Raw genomic sequence first — 16,148 nt, 5'->3', positions numbered from 1 at the left:
AACATATTGGCTACAAGGAACGTAGGCAAATACAGATAAATATTAGTAGTTAGACCAGTTTTTATTTCTGCAGCTGAACCTGCTGAAAGGCAAGTCAAATGTAAATAGTGATTAATAATAGCATTTTTTTGTGTAAATGCTTTCCCTAGTACTATTATTTGCTGTCATCTACTCAATTGCTTATTAAATGTTTTAAGTATGCAGCAAACTAAAGTTGATGTATTTCCACAACATTTTCCGTCTGCTGTTTAAACCTAATATATAAAAGTTAAAGTCATTGGTTTACCTTCTAGTATCTCACTCCAACTGATGAAAAATTAATCTTAACTAAGCAGTTGGAAAGGACTGTAAGCATTTTCCAAATACTTTTCATGGCTTGGGGATTTTTTAAAAAATAAAATTTAGTCTTCTCTGGGTTAAAACTCAATCCTTTCTTTCAATTATACTTCATATCAGATTCTGTTACTAAATTAAACTGTTTCTGATAGACTAGTATTAGCAGTCGTTCATTTAGGCCTCACGGCTATTACACATAAACTTCTAGTTGATATGTTAACAAGAGGCAATGGGCAGAAACTGATGCACAGGAAGGTCCACCTGAATATGAAGAACTTCTTTACCGTGTGAGTGACCAAGCACTTGAACAGGCTGCCCAGGGAGGTTGTAGAGTCTCCCTCACTATTTCAAGACACAATCAGATATTCAAGATACAATCCTCTGCCATGTGCTCTAGAACAACCCTGCTTGAGCAGGGAGATAGGACCAGATGACCCACTGTGGTCCCTTCTAACATGACCCATTCTGTGATTCTGAGAAGCCTTTGCTTATTTAACCACATCACTTTTTGTTACCTGTGTGCAGGGAAACCAGAAACAAGTAATGTCTCAAGGTGCTAGTATACTATGCTCTCTTTCATCTGATTGTATTTAAACCTTTCTAGCCAGAACAGTGTTCTGCAGACGATGCTCTCTGTGGGTCAGTCCATAGGTACCCAACTCCTCAGAGTGGTGGCTGTAGGTAAAATTTGAAGCTGAGCGCGGATTATTAACATACCACAACGTACTTCTGCAAGAACAAGAATTCTTGGTCGTGATCCAGTCGCAGTTAAGGACACTTTGTCTAAAATCCTCCCTGGAATTTCAGTCAAAGAACATGTTCCTTTCTGGAATAAAATACTTCAGAAACAGTTCACAAGAGTCACAGCAGGTCTTTACCAAGGCGAAGCACTCTCTCCTCTCTTTATTGGATTAACGAAAGATTGTTCTGGAAAGCTATTTTGTTTCTGATACAACGATTTCCTCGAAGGGGCATTCAGTGGATTATCGAACAGCGTTTAAGCGGGAAGGGCTTGCCCGGCGGGCGCCCCAGGACAGCCGGAGGGTTTCGGGCTCACCCCACTGCCCCCGGCCGAGCGCAGCCCGTGAGGGTGAGGCGGCGCCGCCGCCCCCGCCGCTGCTCCGCGGCCCCCGCGCTCCCCCGCCATGTGAGCCGCGCGCTGCGGCCGCGCTTCCCCGGCGCCCCGCGGCATTGTGGGGGCTGTAGGCGGCCGCCGCCGCCGCCCGCGCCGCCGCCGCCCGCCCGGGCCGGGGCGGGACTGCAGCTCCCGGCGGCCGCGGGGCAGCCGAGCCCGGCCCGGCCGAGCGGGGAGGAGCCGCGGGCGGCCGAGCCGGGCCGTCGCCCCGGCGCCGCTGGGAGAGGCCGGCGCGGAGGGGAAGGGGCCGGCGGCTACGGCGGCGGCGGCCAATGCGAAACTGGCTGGTGCTGCTGTGCCCCTGTGCGGTCGGGGTCGCGCTGCACCTCTGGCTGCTGCTGAGCTGCCGCGGGAGCCACCCGGCAGGTAGGAGAGGAGCGGGCGGCGGGGGATGCCCGGGCACCCCGGGCGGGCAGGGCTCCCCCACCTTTCTCGGGAGCCTGGCGAGGAGAGGTCGGGGCCGGCAGGGCGAGGGGAGGGATGCCGTGGCCGGGGCATCCCTCCGGGAGCAGCTCCCGGAGTGCCTGCGGGGGCTCCTCGGGAGGGAGCGGCTCGTACCGTGGGGCGGCGGCGGGAGCAGCGCTGGTTCCGCTGCCCGGAGCGGAGGTGCCGGGCGCGGTGGCGGTGCGGGGCTGCGGAGGGTGCAGTGCCGCTCTCTGCGGGGCAGCACCCCCCGCTCCCGAACGCCTCCTGCACCAGGGGTGCCCTCCCGCTCCTACAGAGGCACGTGGGGTAGAAATTCCCACCGATTTCCCTTTTGTCGCTTCATTCCCGGTCCTAGGAATAGCTCCTTGCACCGCCCTGTGTTTGCCTCAGCGGTCTTTAAAACCCCTGTGCTGCACAAAGCTATTCATAGGACCGGGTGTGATCCAGCACAAGTGAAATCAGACCCCTGAGGGCTTACGTTGTGCTCCTCCTAAAATGAGTTGTACTTTTCAGGCAGGCAGTCTTCATGCCTGGAGGAAACAGTCTGTTGGAACAGAAACTTTTGTCGGCTACCCACAGGTGCTCTTTGACAACATTAAGAAATCGTCTTATGTGTGACATGTGATGGTGGCTTTTTGCTTCAGATCTGCTTAGAACTCTGTTTAGTGACCCAGTAATCTGTTCACTAATGAAGCCACACTCTGCAACTGGTGCCTGTTTGCTGTGCAGACTGTACACAGCTGTGAGGAAAAGTTTGCTGATTTCCAGTGGCAATTAATAACGCAAATGTGAAAGAAGCAAGATCAGTGCATTTGCACAGTCTGAAGGCTGCAGAGTTGTATGAGTGTCTCTGTGTCTGTATTCTGGCTCTTGCATATCAAATGATCAGTGGTTGCACTTAAATTAAAAAATAAAGGGAATTCTAGTTGTTGTACTTCTAGCCTGAAGTGTGTTTGAATAGTCTGATGCAGTTCTGTAACTTTAGACCATTAGTTTGGAGTTGAAAGTGGCAGTGTGGAATCTTTTCTGCATAAATGTGTTTTCCACTAACAAACATTTCTGAAGAAAATCCAGAAGTTTCTCAGTTGGTGTTGTGAAGAGTGGTTTAGGTCACTTAAAGAATCACTGTTAAAGGTATTAGCAAAAGTAGGTGTAACACAAATTTGTAAAAGTGCAACTTAACAAATTTCGATGGCAAGGTTTGCATTGTTGCTTACTATGTGGATGAAGCATCCAAAAGAAAATTGAATTGACTTAGCATGATTTACATGGAGACCGGAGACTCAAAAGGGTAAGAGAGACCCTCTGGTTGAGTCACAAGGTTCAGAGCGGGGCTCCTTGCTTTCTAGACTCCTGATGGAGCTGAGGTGCAGCTAAGTCCAATCCTGGTCTCCACCTTGATCAATGGTTTATATTTAAATGATTTAACAGCACTTAATCATTGACTAATTTAACATTTACAGAGTGCTTCAGCAGGATTTACTGTAATTACAACAATGACTGAATTGTAGATCTGATGTGGCAACATTAATGCTTTGCTCGCTAGAGGGTATCTAACTCAATTCACACATGCACACACGCTGACACAAAGATACATCTATGGATATACATGTAGAAATGTATAGAGGTATATGTACACAGATGTATAAAGGTATACCTGTTGAATATCTTCACTTTTCTTAATGGGCGAGGGTTGAGCCTTGGGGAATGGAAAGTTTGGCCCCGGCCCCATCATCAGCTTTCCTTGATGGTCCTCTGAACTTGGCAAATTTGAGGGTTTGTGAGCTCTGAGAGGCGTCCCACTCAGGGAGATGCTGGTGGCAGGCTGCTGCAGTCCGGGAGAGCCAAAGAGCCTCACTCAGGACTGCTGTTTATAGGGTCACAAGATGTTTGACTTTAGTCATTCAAAAATTCCCATCCTCAATACCATCTGGGTCAGTAATTGCTTGAATTTTCAAAAATTCAACAACAGTGGTATCGTTCCACTCAGGCTGTGGTTCAGGTAAAGAATATTCCAAGGCTGTCAGGGGATGAGCGATTCGCTCTTGTTCCCCACCTTGGTCAGGCGACAGTCATTTCTGGTACAGTTGGTGCCACGCTCACCTTGGCCGTGCCAAGATACATTTCACTGCCCAACTCACTACACAAAGGCTGAGGGTTAATGAGAATTCCTGAGACTGCGGAGTGTAGAGGGACATTGAGGAGGACGGGGATAATGCACCACTGCAATCCACCCCATGACTAAAATCAGTCCATCTTTCTCTCAAAGCGTGGTGATTGGATTGCCTCTTGCCTCTGTGCCTATAAACATATCAATGCTGTATTTCAGTTGTAACTTGAGGGAAATTTTTGGTTGGCCTATTTAAGGTTTTTCAAAAAGTGATTAAGCAGTATATATATGCAAAAAGGTCTTTGTAGCAGTGCAACCCATCTAGCTATCCTCCACACTAGCAAGTAGAATAACGTTCAGTAACAAGCAAAATAGAACAGAAATTAGTAAAACTGCAATTGGATGCAGCATTAGATTCAAATTTTTTGTTGCTGTCAGTAACCGTCTGAATAAGGTATTCCACTTGCGGTGTTCTGCATCCTTCTTCACTCTTTCTGGGACATAGTATGTCTTCTCTGTGTCATGATGGATGGTAATTAGAGTTCTGTGTCTGTTGTTTTGGATGTGTTCTAGCAGGTGACACAGGTCATTCATTGTGTGTTCTTGTTTTTTCTCCAAGGTAAGAATCATTCCAGTGGCATAGGTAGTAAATCTTGATATTATGTGTTAGATGGTAGCAATTGGTTGGTTGTGACAGGAGTTGACTAGTTAAGGTTGCATCCCATAATCAGATATAATCACTCAAATATCTGTATTTGTAGTTTTACCAACATTATATGTTTTTACATATAATCACTCAAATGTTTATATAATCACTACATGTTTATAAAAGTGGTGTTGTCTGTAAATACAGAATCAGAAAGGATTCTTATACAAACACATCAGTTTCCAACAAGTACAGTTCTAGGGGTTTCACTGGGATATATTTCAAAATAACAATCATTCTGTTTAATGTCAAAACAAATTTCTTGGCCTTAATGGTATTACTTTCACAAATAAATCCTTATTGTTCTTGTACAACACATGCAATCAACATCGACAGTTTCCTATTTGTTCCCATTTTGCTGGGCCACGATAGAGGATACTTCCATTGTGATATTCATGCTGGGCCATGACAGAGGATACTTCCATTGTGATCTAATCCCAGCGCAGTGGTTGCACATATAGTGTATATGGTAGCATTGGCTGTTGTCGAAACAGATGTGGTTTTACTGTTGGTGGGGTCATAAATGAAATGGCATCTAGTTTAGATTGAAATTTTCTTTCCAATTTAGTTGCATTATGCCAGATTATTTTTTGATTTTTCAATAAGTAAGGTGCCTTCCTCACCTTCTCTTGCAGTTGCAATTTCTGCCACAGTCAATTTAACCCACAGTTGAGCCTCAGTAAAACAGAGAGCTTGAGAAACATTGGTTTGGGCTCCGCCTAGTGCATTTACAATTAATTGGAGGGGTGATATATCCAGTAAGAGCCTTTGGTTAGTTCCCAATGCTGCTAGATAAGATTGCGATGTATGTTCTAATTTGTGTAAACTACTTGTTGCTGAGCTTATTTTATTTGCCAAAACTTTGGCATCTGTGCTATATAACACTCTTTCCTGTTCCCAGGATGCCTGTCACATCTCTCTTTGGTCGTTTCATAGAGGTGAGGATTTAAAATGTTCTTGTAACACTAATGGATCTGCACTTGCAGGCATCTGAAATTTGGAAAGTTTAGTATGTCCTTTGGTTAATTTAATTTTCTCTGCAATTCCTGTCAAGCAGGTATAACATTTTCTGACTACAGGTTTTTTTGCAAGCCCTTGTGGGGGAGCAGTCCCATTTAGAATTGCTTCTAGCAAAATTCAGTGGTCCTCTGGTTTGCACAGGCTGTTCCTGATGTATTTTATCCACTTGTTTTACTGCTCAGACTAAAGAGAGAAGTCCTTTTTCCCACTCAAGAGTGTCCCTGTTCTGTCTCTCTAAATGCAGTTAAGGTGAACATTAAAGGTCTCTTGGGTCCATCAGGGCCAGTTTGAAATAGGTTACAGTAAGTACCATTTTCAACAAAACCCTATTCAGCTATTTTAGGGTCATGGGGTTTTACTGGTCCGAATAATTGATATATCTTTAATTCCTGTGTTAGAGTTTTGATTGCTTCTTCATGTCCTGGGTTCCATCTCCATGGTTTTCCCTTTCGTAAAAGTGGGTACAGTGGGCAAGCAATGATAGAAAATCCAGGTACATGTTTCCACCAGTACCCTAAAGTACCCATAAGCTGCTGTAACTGTTCCTTAGGGTGGGGCATGTGCAAATGTTCTTTTTTCTTAAGGTACCTGGAGGAACCACCACACTACCCACTGTTCACCCGGTACCTAAAAACTTTAATTTTCTACTTGGTCCCTGACATTTTTCAGGTACCATCTCAACTTCCGCTTTGTGTAGTGCTTGCTGAGCTGCTGCTGCAGCTTCCCCCATCTTTTCAAGGGAATTTCCTCCAGTTGGAATATCACCTATATATTTGTACAGTTTCACATTCTAAGGGAGTGAGACTGTGAAGGTTCAGCAAGCATGGGATGAGGAGTCGTGGATGAACGTTAACCCTAATCCTGTAGAAGTCTGGTAAAGGTATATTCTGTACCTTCTTAAGTACAAACAAATTTCTTTTTATCCTCCTTCTGTAAGGGAACCATAAAGAATATATCCTTCACACCTAACACAGTCATTCTCGGGTGTGCGGCTGCTTGTAGTGTAGCTGTCAAATTTGCAATATTGGGGACTGCAGCTGTTAGTGGGGCCGTGTTGGCATTTAAGAGTGGATAATCAGTTGTTAGATGCCACTTCCCATCTAATTTTCTGACTGGCCAGATGGGTGACTTGTATGGGAAGTGAGTTCTAGAAATAATGTGCCATTTTTCTAAGTCTGCTGTTACTTCAGAAGTTCCATTTTATGCTGCAGTAGAAATCGGGTACATCAGAAATGTGGTACATCGGTAAATTAGAATTGGGGAGTGTGGGGATTGCACAATGTCCACGCTCTGTAGCCCCCGATTTCTGTCAGGTCAACATGTGAACCAAAGGATCACACGCCGCCGCCTGTCAGGCACCAGGTTGGGATGTTCAAAATGTCAAAACCCAAAATAGTTCCATTGTGGTCTTTAACTGCAGAGCAAGCAGACTACATGAGCTTCCCACCCAGGAGCCGTAAAATAACTTTTGATGTTTGACAAATCACACTTACTTCATTCACCGCAGTGATTTTAACTCTTTGCTGTCCAGGTTGACTCAGCTTCTCAGCATCCTGTTGTGTTAATATGAAAATTTGTGCTCCTTTATCAATTTGGAATTTTATCAGTTGTTGAGCGCCAACGGGAATCAGAATGTGGTTTGCTTTAATAGTGGGTCTAGGCTCATATTTAGAGGAATCTGAGAGAAACAAAGAATCTGTACAGTGTCAGGAGGATGGGGAACCTGCATAAGCATCATTTTGATCTTTTCTTCCAAACCTTTTTTTTCTCCTTTTCTTCTTTAACTGATTTTGCAACCATTCTGTTTTCAGAGATAGTGTGAATTCAGTGGCCTTTTATGAGTTTTATTCCTTCCTTTAGGTCCAGTTCCTTTTTATTGTTATTTATCCTACCTTGATAAGCAGCTTTTAACCAGATACTTAGCATTTTGCAAATAATTCCTTTTCCATCCTTTATATGGCCCTGGCCACCTTTAGCTCTCCTTCCACAGCTTTACAATCATACCAGTTATGACAAGCCTGTTCTTCTGAGAACTGGGGACTCAGACTTATTCCATGCTTTCCTAAGTTATCCATGCTACAATTTGCTAGCCTGCCAACTATACCGGTTTGTCACAAATGAGTGGTTTAGGTTGCTTAAAGAATCACTGTCAAAGGTAGTAGCAAGAATAGGTATCACTTGGTTTTAACCCCAGCTGGCAACTAAGCACCATGCAGCCAACTTGCTCATTCCACTGCCCCCCAACCCTGCAGTGGTATACGGGGAGGGGTATCAGGAAGAAAGAAACCTGATGGATTCAGATAAGAAGTCAGCCGTCCTGGCTGTGCTCATTCCCAGCTTTTTGTGCACCTGCTTACTGGCAGACCAAGTCCTTCACTTTGGGTAAGCACTACTGAGTAACAACTAAAACACCAGTGTGTTATTAACATTATTCTCATACTGAATCCAACACACATCACTGTACCAGCTACTGGGAAGAAAGCAAACAAACTATTCCAGCCAAAACCAGGACAATAGACTTAATATGAATTCATAAAAGTTCAACTTAACAAAGTTCCATGGCAAGGTTCACTCTGTTGCTTACCACATGGATGAAACATATAGAGGAAAATCGATTTAGAATTTAGAATGATTTACATGGGGACTGAAGACACAAAAGGGTAAGGGAGACCTTCCTGTTGAGTCATAAGATTCAGAGTGGACCCCCTTGCTTTTTTAAGCTCCTGATGGAGCTGAGGTGCAGCTAGATCCAATCTTAGTCTCTGACTTGATCAAGGATCAATACCTAAAGGATTTTGCAGCACTTAATCACTGACTTATTTAACATTTACAAAGTGATATACAAAGTGATAGAATTTACTACAATTGCAATAGTGACTTCATTATACATCCAAGATGGCAACATTCATGCTATACTGGCTAGAGGGTATCTAATTCAGTTTACACATGCACGCACACTGGCACAAAGAGATATATTTATATACAAGGAAATATGTGTATACATCTATAGAGGTATACCTGTTAAAAATTCCCCTGGAACTCAGTGAAATACTTCAAATATCTTGGCATTTTTTGGTGGGCGAGGGTTGGGCCTTTGGGAGTGGAGAGTTTCAGCCTAGGCCCCGTCATGAACTTTTAGTGCCGATCCTCAGAACTTCACAAAGTTGAGAGTTTGTGAGCTCCGAGAGTAGTCCTGCTCAGGGAGATGCTGGTGGCAGCCTGCTGCGATCCAGGAGAGCCAAAGGGCCTCGCTCAGGACTGCTGTTTTTAGGGTTGTTAGATATTTGGATTTAGTCATCTGTAAATTTCCATCCTGGATGCAGTCTAGGTTGGTAATTGCTGGTATTTTCAGAAATCCAATAATAATGGTACCATTCCACTCGGGCTACAGTTCAGGTAAGGAATGTTCCAGGTCTGTCAGGGGATAACTGATTATTCCTGCTCTCATTCCCTCCTTGGACAGGCAACAGGAGTTCCTGGTGTGGTCAGTGCCACCCCAACTTAACCACTGTGGGCCTGTTTCCTGTCCGGTCAAGGATCGCTTCACTGCCCAACTCGTTACACAAAGGCCAAGGCCTAATGGGAATTTCTGAGGTCAAAAAGCAGCCCTGAGGAGGGAAAGGAATGCACCACCACAGCTGGGGAAAGAGGGGAGAAGCTTTGCTTTTCAGAGTTTCCCTGTTTTGAGCACTTATTATCAGAATTTATGTTTATTCCTCTAAAATGGTGTTGCATTGCATAGCGTTAGGTTAACTAGGGTTTTTAAAAAGAGTGGGGTTTTTTTAATGCTGAAAGAGCAATTGTATGTTTTATTTGTGCTGGAATTATTTAATTGTAACCAATTGAATAATGTATTCACACCGAGGAGAGAAAAACCTATGCCTCCTATAAAAAGAGAACTTATAACATCTGTAGGAAAATGCTCCATATGGTACATGTACTGTCTCTTTGAAGGCTTGAGTCTTGCATGATAATTTAAGGAAGAGTCTGTCTCTTAACCTTCAAAGAACTGCAAAATGTACAAGCTGTAGGTATGGCTGCCTTTGCAGAGGAAAGAAGGATGAGCTAAGGGACCTCTTTTATCTCTGATGTCTTCTGTGTTGTATTTTTTCTATTATTCAGAGTGTTTTAGGAACATTAGTGAATTTGTATACAAGAGAAGGAAATGTCTCCAATTTTTAAAAGGCTAGTTGAATCTGAAACTGTTAAAGAGGATTCTGGTGGTGCCTGATAAAGCCAGTCTTGTTCCACTTGATTGAGTAATTTTTTTTTTTTCCCCCTTGTTTACTACTCTAGCTGATCTGTATTACCTATCACCTGGAATCCCTGGTATGAATAAAAAATAAATCCTGTCATGGGACAGTGTTTTACAATAGCTGTGACATAAAAATGCGTTATTTGTGTTTTCTGTGGTATTTCTGATATATAGTATCCATGTGTCTCAATAGTTGTGTACTGTCTCAGCAGTTACAGAATTAGCTACCAGGAGAGGTCAAAGGCAGAGTGAACAGCAGTTGTGTTTTTTTGAGAAGTTTAATTCCTCTCTCAGTAATCATCACGCACAAAAATGGAAATCTACTGAAAAAGTTGATAACCTGTTTTAGTGATTATTTACTTTGACTTCAGTGACTCACTAACATAGATTGGAATAGACATCTCCAGTCATCAATTCTGCAATTCTGCTTACTGTTTCTGTTAAGCCCTTAATCTGTGTTTTAAAATGGCAGTTGGGCAGCCTACATTTACTTAGTGAAGGGTTGGGGTGGCTTTTTGTTTGGTCACTTGGATTCCTGGCAGTCGTAGGAAGAGGCTGTTCCAGCAACTTGTTGCCCTGATTAAAAACCTTTTCTCATGTCTAGCCTAAGCTTACTAGCAACTGGTTTATGCTCTCTAGTTCGTAAGCCTCTCAGTTAAAGGGGTCTTTCTCCTCATTCAGGTACATTTCCAGCATGTAACTATAGAGACAGAGATCAGAGGTGTCTTTGTTTTACATCTGTGTTTTCTTAAGATGAGCAATTCAGGTACTTCTAATTTCTATTGGTAAAATAGGCTTTCCATTTCTGGAAAACAAATAATTTCTGTTATCTGTAGGTCAGATGACTTTAAATGTAAGCAGTGTTCCGGTATTCACTCATTTCATCTACTTTTCTTCCTCTATTGGAAATACCTTCTGTAATAAATCCTTTTTCTTTACTACCCCTTGTGAAAGGCCTGTAGTCGTCTTTGGCCCTCAGTTGTGCCTCTTCCTGTGCAATCTTCTGATTTTCTCTGTGTTCACTATCGCTTTTACCGTGGTGTTACAGAAGATAGAGTACACTTCTTGTAGGCGGTACTCACCTATTTATTTGGAAAAAAATAAATAGGATCAAGTTCTGAGATCAAAGGACTTTGTTTTAGTGTCCTGACTTTGATGGCTTCCTGCTTTCTTTTTGTTCATCAGTTAATGGGATTGTATTTCACACTGCTGAGCAAGGTTGGTGCAAGAACATACTTTTAGTTTTAATTGAAGTCCTTGTCTGTCTAGTTACAACAAGTGCTATCCACAAGAAGTTATTGGGTAGGAGGCTTTACTTAATTTTTTGTAAAAGTCTTAGATAAATGCTAATTATAAAATGACCTCATAAACTTGAGAAGGAACAGATAGACCTACTTTTAGCACTCCAGGTGGATTCATTGCTAACTGTGTGTTTTAATTGATGGCACAAATCTTATTGAGTAGGAAATTACTCACTGTAGGCCTTCAGTTACAGTGCCTAATCAGAAAGCCCCACACATTCTGTGTAATCTACTGCTACTTTCCTGATGGTAATGCCCTTTAAGACGTTATTCCTGTTACATTTCTGGGGGTGTGTGGCAGCTAAGACTTGGCCCTTTTGGTTTTGTTAGAGTCAGTCTTTTACTAGTGAATAATTATGCAACAGATTAAACCCCACAATTTTCTAGAGTCTGCTTGCATGCCATCTGTTGTCCCATAATTCTTTAGGCACTGGCCTACTGGCATCAAAATGTAGAAACAAACCCTGAGTGACGCTGTGCTCTGTAGGGAGAAATTTTGCCAAAATGTGAGATTTCCTTAAGAAAAGATATTGTCTGAAATCTGTTAATCCTGTCCATCAGGCAATAGTATGCTTGGTCATGAAGTTATTTCATCTTTTTTTAGACATGTGAAGACTTACAAGGTGGTAGGTTTGGAAATTGAAACCTTCCATCAACAGGTCATGTTTGCATTGGCAGTAGATGTGCAGTTCTGCCTAAAATGACAGTTGTTCATCTACAAGTTTTTAGTATAACATTGTTTTTCATGTATGGGCCATCACCATCATAAAACAGTTCCCTAACCTTTGATGGCCTTGAAATAACTGACAAATAATCCAAAACAAAGCTGATGGTATTCTCCAACTGAATTGGAATTTTTTTAGAGTTTGCAGTTATTCTGTGGACTGATGTCTGAGACATTGCAAACTACCAATGAACAGCAACAGAGTTGTATTTTTGTAGTTTGGCACTGGGGCAAAGTGAACAAGTTCTTCCAGGGTTGACTGAATAAAGGTTTTCAACAGTTGTCCTCTAAACTGGCCATTGAATAGAACAGCCAGAAGAGAGCAAGTAGCCTTCCCTGGCATCGGGCTTTTCTTCCATAGCATCAGGGATTGGTAACCAATTTTGAACAGATAAAGGTGCTGTGCTCTGCCCCACCACACCCACACCCCTCATTTTCACAAAAAAACAAAAACAAACAAACAAACAAACAAACAAAAAAAAAAGGACATCAGGTTCAGTGTTGCAAAAAGGGTTTGCTTTGCTCCTTTCGTGTCTCTGTTTCTGATGCTTTGGCCATTGTTCCCAGTTTTGTCTAGAAATGTGCACGTTCTTTATCATTAATGGAGGGCAGGGTACCATCACCCCAGCAATATCACTACAGTCACTTAGCAATTCAGAAGAACCCTGCTGTCCTATTTCTTTAAGGGAATGCTGCTGATGTAAAACAAACAAACAAAACAGAAACCTCTGCCTGCAGAGATTTTCTTCTTTGAATCTGTAGAGCTTGTTTAAAAGCTTGTATGCCCCAAGGAGTACTGTGCTCCTGCAGAAACTAGGGGTGCACATCTTGGCGATTTTTAGCTCTGGTATAAAGTAGGTACTGCAGAGGAGTCATATTGCGCAACTTGCAGCAAAACATGTAATGCAGATGAGCTGTAGCAAATTACTGTAAGTGAAGTAGATTAGTAAGAGGAAAGAGCTGCTTTTGCTCTTTGGTTTGCTCTTTTTCTGTGTGTGTCAGCATTCTGTGAATACAAATCTTTATATTCGGTTAATTCCTTTCTTTCTTTGGATCTTTCACAAAGCAGCAGAGAAGAAAAAGGCATTAAAAACCAGGACTATGGTTGCAAAGTCTCAGGAATAGGCAGAGATAAAACCCTGAAATGTATGGGCTTTTTTATTTTGAAGAGGGAGTTTTCCTTTTTAATCTTATCTTATGAAGTGGATTAGTTGAGAATATTCTAAACAACTTCTGCCTGGCCTACTTCATTGATTTATTCATGCACACACACACAGAAAAAAAAGGCTGCATGGGAAGCAGAAGATGCAAAGCCCAGACTTCTGTGGACCTCACTTATTTTAGCAGTTTCCAGTGGAGGTGCTGTGGTGCCTGACAGTGCAGCCTACACTCCTGTGTTTCTCAGTGCAGGCACTAACGAGTCTTTTCTCTCTCCAGTCCAGTTGCATGAAATGTGGACGCTTAATCACTTTGTGCGCTGCATATTATGTGAAACTTAATAAGAAATGACTGGCAAATTTAGTAGTTGGAAGGGGACTCATCAATAGAGAGATGTGCAGCAAGACCATGTTTGTTGACAAAATCAAGCTAAATGATCTCTCACTCTTTTCATCTTCTCGTAATGAAGTAAACATAATTTACAGCTTAACTTGACATTTTACTTGAGAATCAGTCTCACGGGAAGAAGAGGTGCATGTTCCTCTTTGTAGTTTGGGATTTTGAAAAATCTCAAGAGATGTTGATTGCTGCTGAGGTGGTTAAAATTTGAATAGGGTCAGCAGACTGCATGTCAACAGTGACCTCTTTCCATGGCCACCTCATCAGGAGATACACCTCTGCATCTTTTCCCTTGTCTTTTAAAGACAGAACTTTGTGCTTTACATAGGTGCTTGTTTGCTTTTTCCTTCATTTCTCCCAAACTTTGATCTGTTCTCAATCAAGCTTGACGGACAGGTGGAGGTCCCAAAGACCAGCATTTTCACCAACTTTATATGAGAATTGGTGAGTGAGAATCTTGTGAAAGCTTACTGAAGCTCCTGCTGAGGTGAAAACCTGTACTAATAAAAGTACATGTATGGTCACATGTCAGAGAATTGTGTGGGAGCCTTACAAATATCGCAGCCCAAGAGAGCTTCAGTAGGAGGTTATTAACATTGTGACATGAGGCTCTGGCAAACTGAACTTCAGTAGTCTTAAGGCTGACAGAAGTACCCCTTGCAGTTGCTGTACAGCATTAAATGGATCTCAGCAGCTGAGAGAGGGCCACTTCCTTTCATGTTTTTGTGGCTTTTGCTGTGGATTAACAGCCTCAAACAAAACAGCAAAGTGAAATCATTTTTTTCCCCGATGCTAAGAGTGTAGGATAGACACTGTGTATTTGTCTCATGTTCCACTGGGAAGTCTTGGGCTAAGTAATGCAACAGAAATGCAGCTTTAAGTCAGTAAAAATTCAAAAGCAAGGCAGCTAGTGGTAGTGTGACCTTGAACTGGAAAGGCTTCTCCTTTTGTTTCCCTTCGGTTCGCAACACTTTTAGGGTTTATTGTGGAATGTGATGTGTAGCTTTCTTTTTTTGTTTCACCCTCTACACAAACCACAAAATGTACACTTTTTTTGCCTTTGAAATCAGAAAATTTAAGGTCTTAGTTGCCTTGCACAGCTAGTTCAAGGTGAAAGCAATATGGTATGTATTTTTTAAGCCTATTACCAACTTTTAAAATTTTGGCCTAAGAGTGCACAAAAATAGAATCTAAGATAAGTAGGTTTGGTCCCCAGTGGCAAGTATTGATTGGTTGTCTAAATTGTCATTATTGACTTTGAGGTCAGCAATATTTTCTTTTAAATCATGCTGCGTCACGGAATATTTATGCAAATGCCTGAATTATCCTTATAAATGAATAATAGCCTTAGTATTTTTTCCCTGTACCTCTCTCTTTATCTCCCTTTTTTTTTTTCTAATAGTGCTAGTTCAGAGAGACACATGAATCTATTTTCCTGAAAGTTTAGTGTTATCCCTGCTTTGCCATAGGAAGCAGAAACCTGATTAATTAGATTTTTGTGAAATTAACCTTTATTTTTTTTCCCATTTTCAGTAGTTTTCAAAGTAAAAGGACATAACCCTTGGGACAGAGAAGACAATTTTGTGAATATAGACCACTTTTCTAGAAGCAGTAGGATATTAATTCTGAAGCATCTGTTACATGAACATTGTTCCCATGTGAATGATTCATAAAGAGAAGCTTCACTCATTTTAAAATATAAACTAGTTAAAAATATGTATATTTGATTTGAGTAGCTTATTTTTAGATTTTTTTTTAATTGATTGAAGCCAACTTATGCTATTCTGAGTCAAGTCACCCCATAGACTTATGCTTAGTTTTATTTTTCTTTAATTTTGATTTAATGAAATGGTTCTGCTTCTAATTAAAAGTGATATCTTAAAAAACAAATCAGTTTAAACAATATCTTATGTATGATCTACATGCACATTAGTCCTATGAGCTTTATATTGGAAGGCTTGCGTTTGAGGCTGAAGAATAATCAAAGGATGAAAGAGGAAGAGGATAAAAAAAAAGGGATGTGTGAAAAGCAATTATGTGACCACACAGGAATTTGCTATAATGTTGTAGTCTTATAAACACGAGTCTGTCTCGTATATCTCTGCTCTCTTGGAGAGTTGATGATTCTTGGTTACATAATGACCTGTGAAGACATTTCAGTACAGATTCATTTAAATAACTGTGGAACTTAATCTTCTTCTAGAAAACCATTGTTTGCATGCTTACATTAGTGAGAAATAGACTGGGAAAGGTCTACCTGTGGAAACGTAGCTGTACTTTTTCTGCTCTTGTTTTGAGAATCAATTGCAGAGTAGTTTTAATGGGCTTTGGGACTAGGGAGTCACAGCTAAATAGCCCTGAAGCAAAAAAAATAAGTTCTGAAATCTCTTGATGCTGATTGAGCACAGAGCAGAGCAAGGCCAAGGCCAAGTCCTCTCTGCTGCATGGTGCACTCTGATGGTGGGATATAAGGCTTAGATGGATGTCTAGTGTGGTTTGGAACAGCAGTTCTTGTAGCAGGGGCTGTGAGGTCCTAGATTAGTGAGCAGTTTAAAAAAATCATCTGTCAGCTTCAAAG

General features: G+C 41.9%; 1 protein-coding gene across 2 annotated transcripts in view; it reads left to right on the top strand.

Annotated features, from left to right (window-relative positions):
• The first annotated feature begins 1,722 nt into the window (after nt 1-1,722).
• B3GALNT2 (beta-1,3-N-acetylgalactosaminyltransferase 2) overlaps nt 1,723-16,148 on the top strand; it is a 33,368-nt gene continuing 18,942 nt past the window's right edge. Inside the window, exon 1 of one of the 2 annotated variants that reach the window (XM_027901324.1) lies at nt 1,723-1,837. In XM_027901324.1, the coding sequence (XP_027757125.1) occupies nt 1,744-1,837 (94 nt within the window). In that variant the 5' untranslated portion in view covers nt 1,723-1,743. The remainder of the gene's footprint in view (nt 1,838-16,148) is intronic. The other variant, XM_027901325.1, reaches the window with a different exon arrangement.

The sequence above is a fragment of the Empidonax traillii genome, unplaced genomic scaffold (assembly GCF_003031625.1).
Source record: "Empidonax traillii isolate 1590-97213 ecotype Southwest subspecies unplaced genomic scaffold, ASM303162v1 scaffold773:size403244, whole genome shotgun sequence".
NCBI lineage: Eukaryota > Metazoa > Chordata > Aves > Passeriformes > Tyrannidae > Empidonax > Empidonax traillii.
Note: the sequence above shows the minus strand (reverse complement) of the source record. Positions and strands in the feature narration are given on the sequence as shown.